Genomic DNA, 24,611 nt, shown 5'->3' with positions numbered 1-24,611 from the left:
AAATACAAGAAAAAGGTACGGCAACACGCTCAGATATGGCACTGTAAGAACAGTATTTTCATTAATGAAATCAAAGGAATACAAGCCTATATAACTGCTACTCAGACTACAATTAGGGGCTCAGGCAGGGGAGGCAACAATGGACACCGCAAGAATCCGCAAGGAAACCAGTCCACTGGATTGTTCTCGCCCACCCTCCCAACACTATACAAGTAGGGCATCTACCCAAATCTCATCCCGGGGGTTTCAAATGATCGAGCAGCATTGCGTTTTCATGGCTCACCTTCGGAAGCTCCGACATGATGAAAACATCCCAAAATCCACCCAAAACAAGAAAAAATGGTGTGGCGACGGTTGTTCATGCCATCTAGTTACAAGGTATGTACAAGACTGTGTCAAAGGCCATTGCCAAATAAAAATGCAAGGAAAAAGGCTCTGACACAGTGGTGAGGCCTGGGGCCATGGGGAGAAAGAGAAGAGAGAGAGGAAGAAGGGTTGGGGCTTATCTCGCATCTTTGGTCTTGATTTTTGGCAAGCGCAGTGAAGGGGATTCAATGAAAATCGAGAGAAAAGAGAGGAAGAAGAGAGGATGGCCAGGCTTATCATGAGATCCTTTAAAGGGAGGGGAGAAGGGGATTTATAGGAGAGCTTGGATCCCTAATTGCCCAAGGTTTCGGTTCTTTCTGAATTCAATCGAAAAGAGACAACACGATTCATCGAAAATCTTCTTCCTCCTCCTCCTCCTCCTCCTCCTTTTTTTTTTTTTTTTAATTTTAATTTTTTTAATTTTTTTAATTTTTTATTTTGATTGCTTTGAAATTTGGATTATCAGAGAGTCAAGCTTGAATCTCTAAATATTTGTCTTGCACCAACGCAAGGAGGTCGTTGGAAATAATTTATTTTTTTTAATAACTCAAAAGATGTTTTGCTCAGCTGCTTGGTGCATTGAAAATACAATAATTGAAACATAGAAAATAGAAGGGAGCCGCCGTTTCCCAACACGCGCCCCCATTCCATCGGTAGAACGATACGCCACAAGTGTCGTCGGCGAAAGACGGTGGGAGCGAAAGAAAGAAGACGATGTGCGGAAGGGCTCGTTGCACTCTCAACCCTGGCCTGGTCGCTAAGGCCTGCGGCCTCGCCGACGGCGGCGGCAACGCCTCCTCCGTCCTCACTCTCGAAATGGACCGGTACTCTCGACTCAATCTTTAATCTTCTTCCTATGTTCCCACAAGTTTTAAGGCCCTAACGTGGGTGTTTTCTTTCTTTTTTTTTTTCCGAGGTTAATTCTTCTTGAGCGAGCCATGGTGGCGATTTTTATTGTTGATTTTTTCGCTGTGCAGTTACCGCCCGTCGTATAATGTCTCGCCGGGGGCATACCTACCGGTGGTGGCGGCGCGGAAGGAGGGGAAGGGTTCGGGACAAGGTCGAGAGGCCCCAGTCATCCACTGCATGAAGTGGGGCCTCGTTCCAAGCTTTACCAAGAAGACTGAGAAGCCCGACCACTTTAAAATGGTATCCGATTGTCTAACCCTCTCTTTATGTTCTTTTCCTCCTTTTGTGTACTTGGCCTAGGAACGCTGACAGTGGTGTATTTTCTTGAAGTTGGGACTTAAATAAGGTCATTATCAAGGGGTTCTCAGAGGGAGAACTGGGGATAGGCCTAGGCTTTAGTATTGTTTTAACATAAAGATAAAGTGGCATTATACTTGCAAGCCCAAGCCTTTACCATTGCACCAAGAAATTGCCCTGATTTTGAAGTTGGGACTTGAGAGTGTCAAATATTTGCTTAAGATTTGGATGAATACAATGATTCCAATTACGCCAAATATAGCTAAAGGAATAGACCTCCTTTGAAACACTGTTATTCCCTTTTATAGACAAAAATACAGGGCGCCATTTGCCTAATATAGCTTTGATTGGCTTTATTTGGGAAATAAAAAAATATTGGCCATGATGACAATAGTGAACAGTAATGAGAAGTTGATTTTTTTCACAAGTCACTGTTTGTAAAAAGATATCTTTATAACTGACACACATAGTTGAATTTAAATAGTATTTTTTCCAATGAATAGCGAAAAATTTTAAAATAATGTCCATTATCCCCATTCGTGATGCTGCTGAAATGGGACAATAGCTGAATAGCAGCTGCATTAGTTGTATGGCATTGTTATTTATGATCCGCATATATGCTGTTCAATAAAAGTTGATTACTTGGATTGGATAATTTCTTTGCAAGTTGTAACACTCCAGTACAAATCATAAAATATCTGTTCTGGGCGAGAAATGTTAGTTTTATTCTGTTATATGCAGTTCAATGCTAGATCAGAGTCAATAAAGGAGAAAGCTTCCTTTCGCCGACTTATTCCTACCAATCGATGCCTTGTGGCAGTAGAAGGGTATGATAGACAGTAAATTTGCTGGTCTTTATTTTCTTGTGCTGATGTGTCCTTTTTGTTCTTAGAAACATTTTTCTGAAAATAAAGTAATTTTTTTATGTTGTATCTTTTCCTTCTAATCTCTCTTTTTCTCTCTCTCTCTCCTTTTCTCTCTCTCTCTCATAGTTGTTAAGTCATGCTATCACATTGAAGTTGGATACTTGTTGAGATCAAGGGACAGTCTTTTTATTTGATTCATAGGGTAAATGCTCTAGCAAAGCTATGCTGAAATGTGAGATTATTTTGTTCTGGATATGAATGTTTAAGTACTTTATGGGTAGTGATATCTAAAGCATGGAATGCTGTATCGGACTGAGCTGTCTAGTACACCCCGTACCATGCTGGTATGGTGTCTCGTATTGTACTGGTACTTGATATGCCATCTTGTACCGTATCGAACCATGTACCAACACTGGAATAGAATGGTATTGGTATGGGATCTGGCACCGAGACGGCAAATTTTATTCTAAATTATTCATAATGTTAAATCCAAGGAACAATGAGATTTAAAAATTCTAGCCATTTGTTTTGCTTTGTATATCTCCATGTCTCCTTATCGAGTCTGCAAGTTATTTTTAGTTTTAGAGACTATTTTTAATGCTCTATATTCATTTTTTATGGATCTCAACCTGCGGGAATGGCTATATTCGTTATATGGAGCAGTGTTTTAAAATGTGGTGCATGCTATTGGATATGCAGCTGCATATGCATATGCAGTCCCTTGACCACACCACATTGTTGATGTATAGTGTTATATGCAGTCATACTGCACATGGATGAAAAAGGTGGTCCATTAGGATTTTGCAACCGTATAAGTGATCTGTATAGTATTATATGGATGCATATTTGAGCCCACCTTGCACTTTGGAGCTACACATACAACCTACACTTACGTGTTTCCATGTAGGTGAAATAGGTTCAATTTGATGGTTAGGGTTGATGTAGTTTTGGGTGAGCCCGATATAGCTATTAATAGTGATAAAATGTTGATTATGTTATAATTATTGCTTTAGATTAGTTGTTATTGCTATTAATTTTGCTGTTACCTGTCCATAAAAAAATATTGTAATTACTCTTGTTTTAAAAATTATTATAATTACTCTTGTTTAAAAAATTACTCCTCTTGTTATTACATAATATTTATTTTTTAATAGTTAAAAATGGTAACCGTATATGCACCTACATATCGCATACGCACTATAAAGTCCCTTCACCACACGCATACATATTCACTGCATATGTGACCCACATACCACATATGAACTATGTGGTCCCTTGACTGCCTGCATACCACAGCCACTTTTTAAAACACTATCATGGAGACAACAAGTGCCATGTTGTCAACCATAAGGAATTAGTGGAAAGTTAGTTATATAGTGCACTTGTTACAATGCTTATAATGTAATTTTGAGCACCATGGAGTCATTTTTATGTTGGGTTCTAGTGACGCAGCGGACATAGATTTCAAAAATTTAAACATGCATTCAACATTTGAAAACAAAGTTTAACAATTAAACTCAACCACCGGAACTCAAAAGCTTAGGAACCCCTTGACGATTTCAATCAAATCACAAAAAATAACATGCATATTAGGAGAAAATCAGAAGTCATATACCACCATGAAGACCACGAACTGGTGATTTTGAGATCTCCATAAGACTCCAAAGTAGAAGCCCTCCAACGGTGATTCACACAGGATTGGTCAGGGTCCTTCCCAATTCGTCATGGTGCTGCAGCCTTCTTCCTAAGTGCACCGCCGATAGTCCTTCGCAAGAACTTGATACACCATTGCTTGTATGCCTTCATGACCTTCATTAGGACCACTCTAGAAACCCTTTCCCAAAGTATCAAACCACACTCTAATCAGATTTTATGTTTAACACATGAACAATCTAATTTTAGGACAAGTATCTCATACTTTCCTTTTTCCTTCCTCTCTTTCTTTCTATTTTTTCTTTCCTTTCTTTTTTTATTTTCACTTCAGATTTTTCCTATCACTTTCTCATCTAATCCCACGTCCAAAATAAATTTTGGATGATTTTTATGCCATATGCGGCACCCTTTATATAAGGGATGAAGGGGCGCCACACAAGATATCAAGGGGCACCAACTCTTGGCATCCCAACTCCCTTACATGTTCAAATTAATTTTTAACGTGGAAACCAAGGGGTCAAGGCATGGAATAGGAAGAGTTTCATCTGCAGAAGGACTCCTCCTCTGCCAGAAAAAATCTGAACACCATAAAATGGCGCGTGGAATTAAGGGAGAAATAAATTGGTGCAAACACATCCCATGTGTCGTTCTTTTGTTTTCATAAAGAATAAAATCTTTTATATAGACACTCTAGGTGTGGAAGAGCCTTCAAGCAGAAGGACTTTTCCACTTTTGCGCCAACAATTATCCAGAACCATCACATGGCGCGTGGAAGGAAGAAAAACACGTGGAATAAAAGAGGAATTAAGAGTTCCATCAGAAATGGACTCTACATTTCTCAATGCCATAAATGGGGCGTCCACATTCAAAATGGTGTGGAGTTCCTTCCTAGTGAATGACTCCCTCTCCTCTTCCACGTCCCATATCCCAAGGTGCCATCTAATGGCACACAAAAATAAAGGGATGCGTGGAAGATGTAATAATTTTAAGAGGAGTAAGAAAGGACTCTCCTTCTTAATTCCAAAAATAAATGTGATGCCACCCATATTTATGCGTGTGGTTTGATGTGGAGGAGGTTGATTCCACGTGGAACACTTCCACAAAATCAGATAAAACCAACTTATAAATTAGATGGTTCAAACCTAATCACATTAGGTAAAGGCAACAAGATTAGGTTAGCACAAACACCTTTGCACTGAATTCAATTAGGAACTTGGGTTAATTCATATGCTAGCAATTTAATTAACCCATTGAATTTACAATAAATTCAAATTAATTGGATCAAGATCAAATTTCTATTGTGTGTGACCCATTGGGTTTCAAATCTAGCCAGCAGTGGATCCAAACTCTCGACGAAATCCTAATCCGATTGGATTAGGTCAGCTTAAGATCCCAATCAACTAGGACTCTTCCTAATTGATTTTAGAATTAAATTCTTTTAATTCTGTTGAGTCTACAAGTCAAGATTGACGTTTAGCAATGTGTCATGACTATCCAAAAAATTTGAAATTTGATGAAAATATCAAAATTACCCTTCCGTGATGAGTTACTGTGCAATTCAATCTTTCGATCACACAACATCCCGAAAAGGGTATGGATATGAAAAAATGTCAAACTCAAATACCTTACCATATGTATCTCGATCAGATGATGATGACTCGGTTGATAAACCAGTAGAAATCATTTCTATTGTTTATCCTTGCTCTGACCAGAGACTTTCAGAGTCACCATCCTATGAGATCACATAGGATGTTTTCTTCTCTTACAAGGAGTGATCGATTTTTTATTGACTACTCACAACCCCATGCACACTTTGTCATATCTAGAATATCTCACACACATCTCAAAATAGTGTGCTAGGGAATAAACCAAAGTAAAGGTCCATGCACACAAGGTATCATGGTGATCTCAGGTCAAAAGATTACATGCACCACTACCACTGAAGAACCATCTGCTGACATGCTGTAAGGCTTCATTAGATGTTCTTTTGCGGGTTTGTTCAGTGAACTTATTCTTTAATGAGCATCTACATCTTTGTATTAGTGTCACCATACAAGTGGTTGTGAGATCAACCACCCTTTCCATCGAGCATACATAGGATGGATCGGTCTTATCGGCATCATTGATTTCCGACTCGATGATCCAACGACTGAAAACATTTTAGATTGGGGTTATCAAAATTTTAGGTCTTACTGGCATAATCTCATCATGGTCCTAAAATCATTGTCCTAATCTATGAGATTTATCATAATCATATAAAAATGATACAGCAAATGATAAAACATAATACCTCATATAAATAAAATAACTAATGTCATACATATGAGCAGGAAGATAATGAAGAAATATCCCATCGCATCTCCATGCGATTGACTTGTAGGGCACTATTCTTTCAATTTTTCACTTGCACTAAAGCCAATCACCTCTATATCTGATGCCCATACAATCAAGATGGCGATTACACTGCTGCTATGTATGGCTTAGTGAATCGATCCATTAAGATGTTCTTAATATTAACTTATTTTATGATCAAATCACAAATGAGGTGAAAGTGCCTAGGATGTGCGTGGGTACTCGGTGAGACGACACCCAACTTAATGATGAACCCTTCATCAGGCAACTTTCTTTAGCAATCTTTACTAACAGCAATTAACTGAGTCAAACACAGTTTGCTGTTTGGAACTCTTTCAATTCACTGCTCCTCTAGTACTTCTCAAGTAGTAGGAGAATGCTTTTCATAATTTTCATAAGATCCTATAATGGATCAGCCCGAAATCAATGATTATGCGACATAATTCACATCAGACTCGGTACATTGAATATATAGGTTAGTAAACTTCTTTACACCCATTCATGTTGAACCCATTCAACATTAAATTCTATGTACCTAGACTGGGACAAGCCCTGCATCCACTTACACCTATCCTTATAAATGCCAAGTATATTGGATGCTTAATCCAAGTCTATTCCATGAAAACTTCTGTGATAAGCAAGCCATTGATCGAATGCAATATCAGAGCTACCTTCCCAATATGCTGTATGTCATCCACATACATAATCAAGAAGTTAGTGGAACTTCCACTTGTCTTTTTGCACACACATATGGTTCATCTATATTTGATGAAGTCAAATATTTTGACTATCCCATCAAAAATAGAAATACCCACTCATAAACTGCCTGAATTCATAAAAGCATCTGCCCTCCCACTAGAGACAACTTCTCTAGTTGGTGTATGGCAATAGCAAAAATCCGAATAGGCATCCTTGATAGCAACCTATTGGGTCATACCCATAGATGCTTCAACCACAGTCCATACTTGGTTGATGTACGGGGAGTTGATTTCAGATGTCAAGATTTCAGGCCAACTGTTAGAGTCTCTACTCATAATAATCTCCGAATGGGTCAATTAAAAACATCATTTACAATGATATATAGTGTATCGTCATTCATAATGACAAATCCATATTTTTTTAGTGGTGCATTACACACTCAGATTGACCTTTCGGTGAGAAGGTGTGTATCATGGTCGTGCCTCATCACTAGGCACATCTAGTTGAGGATTAACTTGTGGACTCTACTGGTTAAGATAGGATAGTTTATAGGTTTGGAACTTCTCAAGTTCAATTATCCTCCCACTGTCCCCTTTTAGAAAAATTTTTTTCCTAAAAGGTGGCATACCTACTGACAAAATACCTTTTGTCAGAAGGGTGGTAGAAATAGTATCACATACTATTCTTTTAAGATAACCTATATACTTATAAAAACCTGTTCTAGTACAAACTTATGTACATCAATCCTTTTCACATAAGTTGGGCAACCTACCTTTTGCCTTTTTCATATCTCATATGGAGTGCTTGTAACAGATTTTTACAGTATTTAATTCATACAGCAATTTCTGAAACATATCCTCAGAAAGAGACAATAATATTTGTGAAGCAAAAAACACATCATATCACATATGAAGTGTCAATCTCTGGGTCGAGATATTATTAATCTTCGAACATCCATATGTTTAAGACCTGATATGTTGTTGTCCAGAGATATGTGACTATCACATATTTATTTCTTGTTCTCATAAACATGAAGAACATCATCATCGAGTGACGAATTATGACCATTATAATAAAATCATAGCCACAACGTTTACCAGATGCAGAGTAACTTTTACTCTTAACATTAATTTCAAAATTATGCTACAATAACAAAAGATTTGAAATAATGTTTCTGATAAATTTAAGCTCATATCAATAGTCTATTAGTCTCTAAATCTTGCTAGAAGGTTATATAGGTTCTTACAGTCTTAGTATGAATGGACTATCCATTAGTGTCAAAAGCCAAGTAGTCACCTCACCTCAGCTTTATAGGTCCAATAAACACTTTGCATAAGAGGAATCTATATTAGGTATCACATATCTAAAAATTTAAAGCTGAAACACTTAATGATAATTAGTTTGTATCACATACAAACTATTAGCAGATGCAACTTTTGCATCCTTAAGACAATTCTTGCAAAAGACAATTCTTGCAATTTATTGCTCATCAATCTTGTATCGATATTAGATACATATAGTGAAGACATTCTTCACCTTCTATTCTTCAACCATTCCATGACATTCGATTAATTTTAAAAAACATCATAAGCAGTGATAGCAAAGATACAAATTTATATATAAGAACATAAATAGGACTACTCATAATGACATGCACAAGTTAGACGAGGATTTTTATCTAATTGCGTCTCCCACTATTTTAACGAATTTCATAGTCTTCAAATATGAAATCGAAGAATTTTATCATGAAGTTTCTTAGTGGGGTTGAGATTCCAATTTCTCATAAAAAGCTTTGTGGATAGCACAACAAGCTTCTATGAGTTCAAAGGTAAATAACTCTTTACTAATTGCATCTCATATAATTCTCAACATAACTTTTGCTTCTAAAACACTTATAGTCTTGTGGATAGCACAACAAACTATAGTATTTTAGTTAAATCGTATCCTTCAATCCTATATGGTCATATCTGAATAATACTACCCTTGTGGATAGCATAACAAGACAGTACTACCAAATATGCCATAAGCATCACTAGGTCAACATTATACCAATCATTATAGCAAGTCTTGTGGATAGCACAACAAACTCACTACAGTTCTTGATATATTCTATTGACTTAGTATGAGCTAAATGCAATTAGCTTCATTATGCACCAGGACAGTATTAAGCCAGTCCCCACAGCAAGCCTTGTGGATAGCATAACAAGCCTACTATGGTTCTTGACATAATAGTGACTTAGCATGAAGGAAGGCATAGGTAGTGTTCTTAACATTTTGCCATTAAGACTTAATATAATTTAACTGAGGGACTTAGGTCTCATGCACATCCTAAACATATACATGCATCATATGCTATGTAAACTCTATTTTTTTTTTAACTATCAGCATGTATGAGCATATCAAGGAAAACAAATAGTTATGGACTTTGAAAAAATCATCCCAGCCACAGGATGATCTTTGGATCTAACCCTAGGTGCATCATAGATTGAACCATCTTATAGTCAATCTTAATGTGCCTCAGCTCTCCAAAAGCCTGGAGTACAGTCTTCATCACCATGAAGACAACCATAAATGCTTGATCTTTTATTTGAAAATAGAAAGAAACAATTTTTATCTATTCTCAAATAATTTTTTTCTATAATTTTACATCATTATGTAAAAATCCCAATCAATAGTTGGGATTATAGAAAAGAGAGGTCTAGCTGATAATATAATGCATCAGGGACACCCAGTTCCTATTGCAACTCTTGCAGATGCATTAATATAATCAGCCAACATAAAAGCATTCTTGCAAATATCCATCACATGGATGTTGCATAGTCCATAACGAATCAACATAATATTTCATAATAATTATAAAATATTATAACAAACAACTCATGTTATTTTAATTGCAACATCATTCAAACACATGTCAATTATGATGTTCCAATTATATGGGCATAGGACCTATCTAGGGTTTGCGATTCGGATTCAACACTTGACCCAATTTTAACTTTTAAATTAACTATTTTTTATTTATTTAAGTTGAGTTGACCAATTCTTAGGTTAAACCTAATTCAATTAGGTTAACTTAAATTCGATCACTCATAACTTAAACCCTAATCATATTAGGCAAATGACAAATTTGATTAACCAAAATTAAACTTAGCTTATAATCAAATTAGAACAATGATTTTGATTTAATCTATAATCATTAAACTCTAATCACATTAGAACAAAGAATTATAGTTAAATCAATCCATCGGCAAAAACCCTAATTGATATATGATGCATCCTTTTCATGACTTAAATTTTTCGGCCCCACGCATGTCTCGGGCAACAACTAAGATGGTCGACCCACAATGGTGAGTCTCCAATAATATGGTGGTCGGTCCTTGGATCTTAAGTAAATACATCAAATACAAAAATCTTAATCTTTAGCAATGTACATCCATATGCAGTATTCTAACGCCCCCGCACATCATATGCACTGGATTTCAATTCCATAAAAAATAGATCATATGATCTAAATTAAACTTGTCACACAAGTCTATAAACCATGGAATTTTATATCCAAAGTTTGATCATGAATCGATAACACTTTATCAAAAACAAAAATACATCAAAATCATCAACGAAATATTAATCAGAAAAATTGATTTTGACATAGTTCGAACTGGATCTAATTTATATCACAAGAATAACACGAAATTTGACTGAATCAAGGGTGGCTCTGATACCACTATTGGGTTCCAGTGACGCAGCGGAACATAGATTTCAAAAATTTTAACATGCATTCAATATTTGAAAACAAAGTTTAACAATTAAACTCAACCATCGGAACTCAAAAGCCTAGGAACCCCTTGACGATTTCAATTAAATCACAAATAACATGCATATTAGGAGAAGATCAGAAGTCATATACCACCATGAAGACCACGAACCGGTGATTTTGAGATCTTCACAAGACTCCAAAGCAGAAGCCTTCCAACGGTGACCCACACAGGATTGGTCAGGGCCCTTCCCAACTCGTCATGGTGCTGCAGCCTTCTTCCTAAGTGCACTGTCGATAGTCCTTCGCAAGAACTTGATACACCATTGCTTGTATGCCTTTATGACCTCCACTAGGACTACTCAAGGAACCCTTTCCCAAAGTATCAAACCACACTCTAATCAGATTTTATGTTCAACACATGAATAATTTGATTTTAGGACAAGTATCTCATACTTTTTTTTCTTCCTCTCTCTCTTTCTATTTTTCCTTCCCTTTCCTTTTTTATTTTCACTTCAGATTTTTCCTATCACTTCCTTATCTAATCCCACGTCCAAAATAAATTTTGGATGATTTTTATGCCGTATGCGGCGCCCTTTATATAAGGGATGAAGGGGCACCACACAAGATATCAAGGGGCGCCAACTCTTGGCCTCCCAACTCCCTTACACATTCCAATTAATTTTTAACGTGGAAACCAAGGGGTCAAGGTGTGGAATAGGAAGAGTTTCATCTGCAGAAGGACTTCTCCTCTGCTAGAAAAAATTTGAACACCATAAAATGGCGCATGGAATTAAGGGAGAAATAAATTGGCGCAAACACATCCCATTTGTCGTTCCTTTGTTTCCATAAAAAGTAAAATCTTTTATATAGAAACTCTAGGTGTGGAAGAGCCTTCAAGCAGAAGGACTCTTCCACTTTTGCGCCAACAATTATCCAGAACCATCACATGGCGCGTGGAGGGAAGAAAAATGCGTGGAATAAAAGAGGAATTAAGAGTCCCATGAGAAATGGACACTACATTTCTCAACACCATAAATGGGGCGTCCACATTCAAAATGGTGTGGAGTTCCTTCCTAGTGAAGGACTCCCTCTTCTCTTCCACATCCCATATCCCAAGGTGCCATCTGATGGCGCATAAAAATAAAGGGATGTGTGGAAGATGTAATAATTTTAAGAGGAGTAAGAAAGGACTCTCCTTAATTTCAAAAATAAATGTGACGCCACCCATATTTATGCATGTGGTTTGACGTGGAGGAGGTTGATTCCACGTGGAACACTTTCACAAAATCAGATAAAACCAACTAATAAATTAAATGGACTCTACATTTCTCAACACCATAAATGGGGCGTCCACATTCAAAATGGTGTGGAGTTCCTTCCTAGTGAAATATCCCATATCCCAATGTGCCATCTGATGGCGCATAAAAATAAAGGGATGTGTGGAAGATGTAATAATTTTAAGAGGAGTAAGAAAGGACTCTCCTTAATTTCAAAAATAAATGTGACGCCACCCATATTTATGCATGTGGTTTGACGTGGAGGAGGTTGATTCCATGTGGAACACTTTCACAAAATCAAATAAAACCAACTAATAAATTAGATGGTTCAAACCTAATCACATTAGGTCAAGGCAACAAGACTAGGTTAGCACAAACACCTTTGCACTAAACCCAATTGGGAACTTAGGTTAATTCATATGCTAGCAATTTAATTAACCCATTGAATTTATAATAAATTCAAATTAATTGAACCAAGACTAAATTCTTATTGTGTGTGATCCGTTGGGTTCCAAATCTAGCCAGCAGTGGACCCAAACTCTCGACGACATCCTAATTCGATTGGATTAGGTCAGCTGAAGAGTTCCAATCAATTAGGATTCTTCCTAATTGATTTTAGAATTAAATTTTTTTAATTCTGTCGAGTTCATAAGTCAAGAGTGATGTCTAGCAACGTGTCATGATTATCCGAAAGATCTGAAATTTGGTAGAAATACCAAAATTATCCTTCCGTGGTGAGTTATCGTACAATTCTATTCTTTTCGATCACACATCCCGGAAAGGGTATGGATATGGAAAAATATCAAACCCAAATACCTAACCATATGTATCTCGATCAGATGATGATGACTCGATTGATGAACCAATAGAAACAATTTCTACTGTTCATCCCTGCTCTGGTCAGAGACTTTCAGAGTCACCATCCTATGTGATCACATAGGATGTTCTCTTCTCTTACAAGGAGTGACCGATTCCTTATTGACCACTCACAATCTCCATGTACACTTTGCCATACCCAGTATATCCCATACACATCTCAAAGTGGTGTGCTAGGGAATAAACCAAAATAAGGGTCCATGCACACAAGATACCATGATGATCTCAGATCAAAAGATCACATGCACCACTCTCACTGAAGAACCATCTGCTGACATGCTGGAAGGCTCCATCAGATATTCTTTTGTGAGTTTGTTCAGTGAACTCATTTTCTAATGAGCACCTACATCCTTGTATTAGTGTCACCATACAAATGGTTATGAGATCAATCACCCTCTCTATCGAGCATACATAGGATGTATCAGTCTTACCGGCATCATTGATCTCCGTCTCGATGATCCAACGACTGAGAATATTTTAGATTGGGACTATCAAGATTTTAGATCTCACTGGCATGATCTCATCATGGCCCTAAAATCATTGTCCTAATCTATGGGATTTATCATAATCATATAAAAATGATACAGCAAATGATAAAACATAATACCTCATATAAATAAAATAACTAATGTCATGCATATGAGCAGGAAGATAATGAAGAAATGTCCCATCGCATCCCCATGCGATTGGCTTGTAAGGCACTATTCTTTCATTTTATTCCTCTTTTCTTGAGATCTTGTGTTGACAGAGTTACTTGGCATTTTAAATCCCTGCAACAATCTTATCTTATAGTGTTGATATAAGTCATGCAATTTCATGTTTTAGTAATGTATTTGTCCTTGAAGTGGGAGTCAAAATGTGAAGGAATTTTATGCCAAAAAAGTAGCTATTGGTAATTCAACAAAAATTTATGACTCAATCGTGATTAGGTTTTAGGTTGTGATAGATTATAGCTTGACCCATAAAGCTTCACATGTAGTTTGCTTTAAGCTTGTTGGTTATGTTCGAGGTTAGGTGGGTAAAATGCTATGTTTAGGGTGCAAGTGGATTAGATTTTCCCACTTTTTATTAGGAGCTGACCTGAAAATTAATTTAGTCTAATCTGAGCCAAAGCTGATGAAAATCCTAAGCCATCCATACAGGTTTACACTAGATATGGGTGTGAATCCTGATTTGATTAGAATTTTTTTATATTAGTGATTTGATATGAAATCCTAATTTGATTAGGATTTTCTCAAAATTGCTGATTTGATTTGAAATCTTGATTTGGTTAGGATTTCCTTAGTTTGCTGATTTGATTTGATTAGGATTTTCTTAGTTTGCTGATTTGATTTGATTTGGTTTTCTTTATTTATAGGATTTTATATGAATTTTGGGTATTTTCTTATTTGTTAAGATGTGTTGCTTAATTTTGCTACTTTCCAACTGTGGGATTGTAAGCCTATATATATGGGCTTGTAAGACATCATTGGGATGTTATGAATGATTAAGAATTGAAATAATTTGCATAATTTTCTATCTATCTTCCCTGAGTACTCATCCTAAATTGCTTCTCTTATCTTGTTTTGCCATCTATCTTCTTTCTCTTCTTCTGTTTGGTTTAGCATCAATTGGTATTAGAGCAAAATTGCGATCCACAGTCGTTGTTTGCTTCACATAAACAACTCACCACCATTGTTGCTACAGAACTTCGGAGCCCTGCCACCATCATAATCATTGATAGCCCTCGCCATTGCCATCATCAAATTAAGAAGGTGTCCATCGTTCTTTCGTCGTCAGAATCCAAGCCTTCATTGTTGATCATCGACTTACCATCATCATCGTCGTTCTTCACCCTCATAGCACTTGGAAGGCCCATTCTCTTCTCTCTTTGCTGCTACTGTTGCTTTTCGGGCTGACCCGAATTCAGATATAGATCTATACCCGCAATCAGATCCGGATCCAACCCAGTTTAAGACTCTAAATCTAAATCTGACCGGCCAAAAAAAAAAAGAACAGAGAATCTGTTTCAAGTAAGTACGCACTTTTGGCTCCTTGGAATTTTGGCACCAGGTATGCTTTCTCTATACTTGAAATCTGTGACTAATTCCAAATTAAATGGTAAACAAGCAAATTACAAAGGGGTCCAAGTAAACCACTAAAGCCTATTTGTCTCTCCTTTTATTCAAAATTCTGCTTGCTTGCGCCATATTTTCTTAGATTTTTAGAATTTTTTCATTCTATTTGTTTGAAAAAAAAAATTTGTTCTCCCATATCACTTCACATAGTTGCATTTATTAATTTCGTGATTTTTTGCAAGAACAACATAGCAATTGGAGGATTATTACTTGTTGCAATTTGAGTCCAAAACCTAGCATTCATCTTTTTCATCAAAACTTCTCAAACCATACATTGTTGAGATGAAAATCACCGTGACCATTTGAGACCTCTCCGATGCCCAGGATGCGTTGGACAAGTAGGTCGACATCTTTGAACATAAAGTTATACTTTCAAAACAATTATAGACCAATTTTGAGAAGAGATGATTAAACAGTTTTTCCAATTATAAGTTGCTTTAAGTAAACGTCACTCTAAGGGTAACTCTTCAGTTTCCCCTAATGTTGAGCATGCTGGTAGCACAAGTAACATGCATAATCCTATAGGGACTTTAGATGCTAACCCAGGCTTGCTACTTACTTCTGTCGTTCCTCCGTTGCACTATGTTAGGACCCTTATTGTTAAGGGGAGTAGAGCACCACACATTGGAAGGAGATTTGCCCCTGTTGCAAATCCCCCTCAGATTGTTTATCACAGAGGACTCCCACTTGAGTTAGGACACATAGAAGAGGAGGAACTTTATCTAGAGGATGACTTAGGAGCCTATCCCATGCCTCAAAATTTTCATGCTAGGCACCATGATGGAAGTCATGAGAGACCGCAAAGGTACTCCCCTCAATACCACCGCAACCAGTAGGGATATTATCCTAATAATTCAGGGGATATCACTAAGAGAGTAAAGGTTGAGGCTCCTGGTTTTGATGGCAAACTAGATTCTAATGCCTTCTTAGACTAGTTAGCAGACATGGAGGATTTCTTTGAGTGGTATGATATGCCTGGTAGTCAGCGAGCTTATTTTGCCAAAATGTAGCTTATTGGCTCTGCCAAGCGGTATTGGCATGGAGTGCAGAAAACCTAGTGCATCTAGGATGAGACCCTATAGACTCGTGGGTTGAAATGAAAGAGAGATTGAGAGATAAGTACATCTCCACGTATTATAGGGCCACTCAACTGATGGAACAAATGTTCACGCTTAAACAACTATCTTCCAGTATGACTGAATACTTATCTAAATTCGAGGAGCTGCTCACCAGATGTGATATTGATGAGCAACCATGAGTGTTGGTTATTCAATTTATCACTGGACAAAGGCCAGAAATTAAAAAGAAGGTTAGTCTCTATTCACCTGATTCTCTTGAGGAGGCCTATCGCAAGGCCTTAGAGATCGAGAAGTTTCACAAAATGTCCACTCAGAGGTGCACAGCTTCTCACGCTGGGGAGTCATCTCAATCTAGAGTCACTAGGAGTACTTTCTTTGGCCCCATTGCTTTTAGAAAAAGTAGCAGTCTTGCTCAAAGGACCTTAATATATCAGGATAGAGATGCCGGTGTTACCAACCCTTTCTATAATATCTCTAACATTGAGTGCCATAAATATCATGGTAAGGGTCATATCGCAGCTCGGTGTCTTCATTATACTCTGACTTTAGATCATGATACTGGAAACCTACCAGCTGAGGATGATATTTAGGATTTTGAGGCTGAGGAGCATGTCTTCGAGTACAAGGATGACAATGAGGAGGGACAAAGCAATGATAACAAATTTTGTGGGGTGTGAGGTGTATTTTATCTGTCTTAATAAGCACCGATGAATGAAAGCGCACTTGCATTTTTCACACTTATTTGACATGTGGGGATGTAGTGTGCAAAGTTATCATTGATGGAGGAAGTTGCATGAATATAGTTTCGAAGTCAGTTCTTAAAAAGCTGAAGTTGCAGTCTGAACCATATCCCCAGCCATTCAGAGTGGCATGGGTTGACAAGACTTCCTTGCTAGTTATTGAATGATGTTTAGTTCCCCTACAGATGGGTGATTATTCGGATAAAATCTGGTATGACATCTTTCCTATGGATGTGTCCCATATCTTGTTAGGTCGACCTCGATTATATGATCTAAATGTCACTCATTATGGGCAAGACCTTAGCATGGACTTTATTCCATCTTAGTTATTGTGGATAGATTTTGTAAGATTGCCCATTTCATACCTTGTGCAAGGACAACTGACACCTCATATGTGGCTAAGTTGTTCTTCCGCGAGATTGTTCAAATGCATGGCTTGCCTTCTTCCATAATATTTGATGCCAAGTTTGTAAGCTATTTTTGGAAGACACTTTGGAAGTTGTTTGAGACAATTCTGAAGTTTTCATCCGCTTCCATCCTCAGACTGATGGACAGATTGAGGTAGTTAATCGTAGTCTAGGAGATTTGCTTAGATGCCTTTTGGGAAAAAAATTAGAAAATCGAAATTTGTTGCTATCTATTGCTGAGTTTGCCTATAACAACTCTGTTAATAGGTCTACTGGTAAGTTTCTTTTTTAGATTATCCATGGTTTAGCCCCTCACCAGCCCATTGACCTTGTGCCTTTATCCCATGATTTTTGTCCTTTTGAATCTGTAGAGTCCTTTGCTTGCCATATTCGAGACCATGCTGAAATTAGACGTAAGATTGCGATGAGCAATGAGACTTATGAACTTGCTGTTGATGTTCACCATAGAAATTAGAATTTTAATGGGGGTGATTTATGTAATGGTGTGTGTGCATCCTGAGTGCTATCCTAAACATTCTTTCAAGAAATTGCATGCTAGTGCTTCTAGACCTTTTCATATTATTTGTAAATTGGGATATAATGCTTATTTGCTTGATTTACCTTTTGATATAACTATTAGTTCTGTTTTCAATATGGAGGATTTGTTTTCTTATCGAGGTACTTTCGAGCCTTCCAAAGTGTTTGCAGGTATTCCTATAGGTGGAGGTCGGACTTCTTCTATGCCTATCCCTAAGTTTCTATCAGTTCATCAGTCAACGCGAGAGTAGATTGAGGGTGTCATTAAGGATGAGATTGTGGGTTTGACACATGGTGGATTCCAGTACTATCTGGTGCACTAGAAGAGACATCTTATCTCTGATGCTACTTGAATTACTGAGGAGTTTCATCGTTTCGATCATGATCTTTTGGAGTTATACTAGCATCATAACTTGCCGGAGTGGAGTTCTCTTCAGTCCGAGAGAAATGATGGAAATCTTAAGCCGTCCTGACACATTTACACTAGACGGGGACGCAAATCCTGATTTGATAAGGATTTCTTTATATTGGTGATTTGATTTGAAATTCTGATTTGATTAGGATTTTCGCAAATTGCTGATTTGATTTAAAATCCTGATTTGGTTAGGATTTTCTTAGTTTGCTGATTTGATTTGATTAGGATTTTTTTAGTTTGCTGATTTGATTTGATTAAGATTTCCTTAGTTTGCTGATTTGATTTGATTTTCCTTATTTACAGGATTCTATATGAATTTTGGATATTTCTTTATTTTGTTAAGATGTATTGCTCAATTTTGCTACTTTCCAACTTTGGGGTTGTAAGCCTATAAATATGGGCTTATAAGACATCATTGGGATGTTCTGAATGATTGAAAATTGAAATAATTTGCAGAATTTTTTGCCTATCTTCCCTAAGTGCTCATCCTAAATTTCTTCTCTTATCTTGTTCTGCCATCTATCTTTTTCTTTTTCTTCTTCTTCTATTTAGTTCGGCATCAAAAGTTGTTTGAGTTAAGCTTGGATTGGAAAATATGACTTGTTCCAAACATGGTTGGATAGAGATCACTAGGTGAACTAATCTGAATCATAGTCGAACCCAAACTAGTTGTGAGGATCTGTGTGGACGTGTGTTTAGTTCCAAATTGGTTGTGAACCCGGGAGATCGTGCATTGTTATACAAGGTCAAGGGGCCTAGAATGTACCTTTTGGCTAGCCTTTTTAGATGAGATTTTGGGTTGTTACACTAATGCACTATATTTTTCACCACCATCATTTCAATAAACTAATTTACTTTTGTCATAACTTTTATGTCGTTAATTGTCAATTTTGTTTATCATATTTGTATTTGGTTGTCTGCCATTTTTATGCAAAAGAGTTTGTTAATAGTTACATTGTTGTTTATTTGTTTCTTTCTTGCCAACAGTGTTCAGCATGTTATTAATCAATTTATATAGGTTTATTATGTTTTGTATTAGGATTATTCATGACTTGACTCAAGCTAGAAAGCTTGATGGATTGGTAAAGTGAACTTCTAACCTGATCAAACCCACTTCAAATTTTGAACTAATTGAAAAATTGAAATATGGATTGGGTTTTTAATTTTGCCAAACCTTGAACCAGAGCGACTTTCTTACAGCCCTGTGCATCTTAGCAGTTTATAGGAAATGGCTATAGTTTGAATAAAATGCTACCGTACTGGTTAATTATTTTGAAGACAAATTTATTGAAAAACCTAAAGTGTAATTGTTGATTTCTACACTAAAAGGTGTTGAAAGAAAGGCACAAAATTAGCTAATCAGAAGTGAATTTGTGCTAGTGGGAGTTTGTGGTATGACCATAAGAAAGACCAATAGCATTTGGAAGTATGGTACAATATGAGTTTTCCATGCTGGTTGAATGCCCATTATTGAAGAGTAATACAATAATCATATTATTTTTTTGTACAACCAAAAGAGTGGGATCTTTGGCACACTGATAAGTTTGCTCCATCATGACCTACGTGTCATGGGTTTGAATCATGGTAACAGCCTCTCTACATGTTGGTTAAGGCTGCATATGTTTTACCCTCCTTTATACCCTGCAACAATTGGAGCCTCGTCCATTGGGCTGTCCTTTTTTATTTTTTATAAGTAAAATCAAAGGTCTAGTAGCTTGTTTAATTTTCCAAACTCATCATAATGTTGTGAACAAGGTTTTGAAAACCGGTACCGATGGCCATACCGGTCACCAGCCGATTTGGTACGGTATTGGTTTAGTACTGTATCGACACACGGTACGGTTGGCCGGCACGCCAATTTTTTTGGGGGGCTGTCCCATCAAAATTTTATGGATTATGGAATGTTTTGAAGCCCAAATTGATATTTAGTGATATTAATTAATGTTCATATCACTCCGATACATCTTTCATCGCATGTGACACGAATTTAAGTATGGCATTATGTTATTTAGTATCCTAAATAATCAATACATGGACTAGATATCATTGGATCTTAAAATGCTTAAATCAATTAAAAAATCTAAAAATATTCTATGAAAATTAATGATTTCAGTGTCATTGTGTAGATTATCCATAGATCTGCAACATATATTAAAATCATGCCAAAATTTTTTTTTTTGACATGGACTGTCCAATCAAAATTTTATGGATTATGGAATGTTTTAAAGCCCAAATTGATATTTAGTGATATTAATTAATGTTCGTATCACTCCGATACATCTTTAATCGTATGTGACACGAATCTAAGTGTGGCATTATGTTATTTAGCATCCTAAATAATCAATACATGGACTAGATATCATTGGATCCTAAAATGCTTAAATCAATTAAAAAATCTAAAAATACTGTATGAAAATTAATGATTTTAGTGTCATTGCGTAGATCATCCATAGATTTGCAACATATATTAAAATCATGTCAAAAATTTTTATTTGACATGTTTTCCTCTTGTTTTTCCATTTTGACAAATTTTTAAAAGAAAAAAAGAAGAGGGGAAGAGAAGAAAGAGAGCTAGGAAGGAGAAACATACTTTTAATCTACGTTTTTTCGGAGTTTTCTTACTGCTCTCGGTGATAGGGAGTGAGAAAGAGAGAGATCGAGAAACACAGAGAAGAAGTCTCGAAAGACTTCTCTGTGTCTTAGACATTAAAACAGCCCAACACTCGAAATAGCTGCATACCGCCCGATTCAGGTCCAAACCATTTGGTTGAGGCCCGAACCAGGCGGTTAATATTTTTTTTTATTATTTCTGGGTTATAAATTTGTAATTGTAATGTTATTTTTTTCTTTATCAAGATTTATCACTTTGACTTTTCTATGATATTTCAAAGTTTATTCTCCTTTCCACATGTCATGCCTTTCGGTGCATTCAGTCTCCTATCAAATATTTTCGGGAGGACTTTACTCATGCTTATTGATAAACACTTAATTTAAGTCATTTAAAGCAGAAAATCATATTTAATTTATTTTATTTATTAAGAATTTGATGCTTCTTTTTATGTTTTACAGGAAAGATAATCGTCGATACAAAGAGTCCGATTTGCAGATAAAAAAGACTCAAGTTTGAAAAAAATTGGACTTAAAATAAAATTTAAATAAAAGAAGGATGCATATGGTATTATAGAAAATGAAGATACTATGCAAGGAATCCAAAAAAGATATAAGCGTCATTGTAAAGAAACAAAAGTTTCTTTTTGGAATAAAAAAAAAGGGAGTGTTCACGTATGGTTCACGCGGCATGGACGCGGCATGGATGCAGCATGGACGCGGACGCGGGCGCGAGCGCGGGCGGACGCGAGCGCGGGCGCGAGGCGGGTGCGGCACGGCAGGCAAGCGGGCATGCGGGGTTCGTGGGGACAGACGAACAGATGGAAGGAAAAAAATATATATATTTGGAAATACTTCAAGAGAAAAAATTTGTATTTTCTTTATCTGCGTGTGATCTTTCCATCTCATCCATCCATTTTTTAGTCTTTAATATTTTCTTTAGTCTCACATCGGAAAATCATGTAAAACTCCTCCCTCCTAACACCTATAAAAAGGCTTTTGTACTCTCATTGGAGGGGGGAGCCCAAAAATTCTTCTAGAGCCTTGCATAGAGGAATAGAAAGGGACTACTTCATGAGCAGCTAGGCTAGCAGTCTCGGGAGTGGAGAAGAAATTTTGTAACGACACAGAGATGGTTTATTGTTCTAAACTTTCTTGTATTTCTTTATATGCAATAAAGATTATGCTTTTTATTTAAATCGTCATGAGTTCTTTATTTGCTCTCTTTCATATGTTTTTATTTATGCTTTCCTGTTAGATTAATATTAGGAACAACTTTTACTTTCCGAAGACGTGCCGTGATTTATGGGTACGGGGCGTGCCGAGGAAAGAAGAGTTGTTTACCTAATACTTTTCGGAGATACGTCGTGATCTACAGGTACGGGGCGTGCCGAGGAAAGATAGGTATTTTTTTCTAAGATTAATCACATCTATTTAATTAAAAAAGAGATACAACTCTGCTAGTGCAAAATTAATTCAAAACTCCCGAGCTTTTTATTTTCTAATTACATCAATTTTAAAATAATTTATTTTCTAAATCAAAACAATGCTTCTTTCTTTTATTTTGTAATCTCAACTTAGCCCAAGGTCCCTGAGGATACGATCTCGACTCATCCTACCTACGTAGTGAGTAGAGTTATTTTTGGTGCTATCAACGACTATGCATTAAATTTTGGCGCCGTTGCCGGGGATCTTGGCACGGTTGAATTAAAAAAAAAAAGCCACTGACATTTCATAACACTTAAATAAAATAACGTAACCTCAAATATAAAAATTTCTAACTTAATTGGACATCTTGTTTCTTTGCATTGCATCTCCATAATTAACTTTAAGGGCGCAATCCATTAACTAAGATAAGGTGGGGATTTGATCAACCCTTCCTTGGCCCACAAATCACTCCCTTGCATTTGCATAATCTAGATCTTAATCTAAAATTAATTAGACGTTGACCCCTAAGGATTTCGAGCTCATTAGGACAAGTGATCCTGAGAGTTGAACCAGGTTAGACTTGGTCAGCTAGCTGGTGTCTAGGCAAGTGGTTTGCGGGACGACTGGGCCCGAAGGAAGGTGATTTTTAATTGGTTCCGTTCGCTGATCTGGCCAATTTAATTGGTGTCTAAGGAAAGCAACGGGGGGACTCCCACCAACCTTATACTTGGCCAGTTGGTTGGTCAAGCTCCGACTTGGAGGGATTGAAGGCTAACTACAGTTAGGAGCTGTCTAAAACTAGGGTAACTTTAGGATAGAGAGTTCACTGCGTGCTAACTTGATTGTAATTAAAATCTAACCACAACTAATTCTTCTATTAGTTTTAAACTTCTTAGGATCTTTTCTTTAGAACTCTTTTCTCTTCTCCTCTTTAAAAAAAAAAAATCCTTAACAGACTAGGATAGTCCTACATAGACCTTTTAGTTGCATGTTAGGTCGACGATCACTAAAATCCGACTTGCAACCATTAGACGAAGAATTAGAAAAGACTCTTAGGACTATCCGAGTTAGAAACATGGCTACACCTGGTGAGGCTAATCCTCCACGCTCATTGAGAGAATATTTCACTCCATCCTCGTATACTTACTCTCCATGCATTCAAGCACCTCCAGTAGAAGCTACCCAATATGAGATTAAGTCTAGTATTATTCAAATGTTGCCATCATTCTATGGACTTAGTAACGAGGACCCATGCAAACACTTGGATAAATTTTTTGAAATTTGTTCCACAGTAAAAATCCAAAACTTCTCCGATGATGCCCTTAGGTTGAAACTGTTCCCTTTCTCACTTAAGAACAAAGCCAAGCATTGGTTAAACTCCTTAAACTTTATAACCATTTCAACTTGGGATCATCTTCAGAGAGAATTTCTCAAGAAATACTTTTCAATTGAAAAAACAAATCAAATTAGAAAAGCTATCACTAGTTTTTCCCAATTGGAGGGTGAACTTTTTCATGAGACATGGGAAAGGTTAAGGGACCTCATTCGTAAATGTCCACACCATGCTGTCCCTAAATGGCAACTTTGTCAGTATTTTTATGATGGTCTATCGGAGAAACACCGACAAATGGTTGATGTATCATGTGGTGGGACATTCATGCTAAAGAGTGAGGATGAAGCCTGGCAGCTCTTTGAAACACTTAGTGAGAATTTCCTACATCATATGTCTGCCACTTCTAGAGAACAACCCATGCTTCAACAAAAAAAAAGTAGAATTTATCAGATTGGAAACGTCATGGATATCCACAGTAAGGTAGATGAACTGTCCCAAAAATTAGACCGTCTTCTAAATACTGGACAATCCTTGATTCCACCTAATCCAATCCAAGAAGTTTGTGCATTGTGTGCAAGTCTGAACTATTTTGTTAGTGAATGCCCAGCCGCACCTTAATTTCCTGAGTTTGTGCACGAGCAGGTTCAGCAAGCTCAAGTCCAACAAGCTCGCAGATCAGGAAACGATCCATATTCGAGCACTTATAACCCCGGCTGGAGAAACCATCCAAATTTTTCCTGGAGACCACAACTAGTGGTTGGCTTTGCCGCACCTCGACCTTAATATCAGGACCCAACATATAGGCATGGACTATACCATCAATTTCAAAATGCTCCTCAACCGTCTACTACTGGTCACAGCTCAGCTTTTGAGAAAAAAGTTCTGACAGCACTAGA

General features: G+C 36.9%; 1 protein-coding gene and 1 non-coding gene across 3 annotated transcripts in view; one reads left to right on the top strand and one right to left on the bottom strand.

The window, feature by feature from the left end:
- Positions 1-974: 974 nt before the first annotated feature.
- LOC105035553 (uncharacterized) overlaps positions 975-24,611 on the top strand; it is an 81,514-nt gene continuing 57,877 nt past the window's right edge. The window contains exons 1-3 of one of the 2 annotated variants that reach the window (XM_029261984.2): positions 975-1,190; positions 1,344-1,515; positions 2,314-2,399. In XM_029261984.2, coding sequence (XP_029117817.1) covers positions 1,081-1,190; positions 1,344-1,515; positions 2,314-2,399 — 368 coding nt within the window. In that variant the 5' untranslated portion in view covers positions 975-1,080. The remainder of the gene's footprint in view (positions 1,191-1,343; positions 1,516-2,313; positions 2,400-24,611) is intronic. The other variant, XM_010911145.4, reaches the window with a different exon arrangement.
- Positions 23,846-23,951, bottom strand: LOC140851880 (small nucleolar RNA R71). The gene has a single exon (XR_012134637.1). It is a non-coding gene; the product is annotated as a small nucleolar RNA R71 (small nucleolar RNA).

The sequence above is a fragment of the Elaeis guineensis genome, chromosome 9 (genome assembly GCF_000442705.2).
Source record: "Elaeis guineensis isolate ETL-2024a chromosome 9, EG11, whole genome shotgun sequence".
In the NCBI taxonomy this organism is placed as follows: domain Eukaryota; kingdom Viridiplantae; phylum Streptophyta; class Magnoliopsida; order Arecales; family Arecaceae; genus Elaeis; species Elaeis guineensis.
This window is presented reverse-complemented; position numbering and strand designations above follow the sequence as displayed.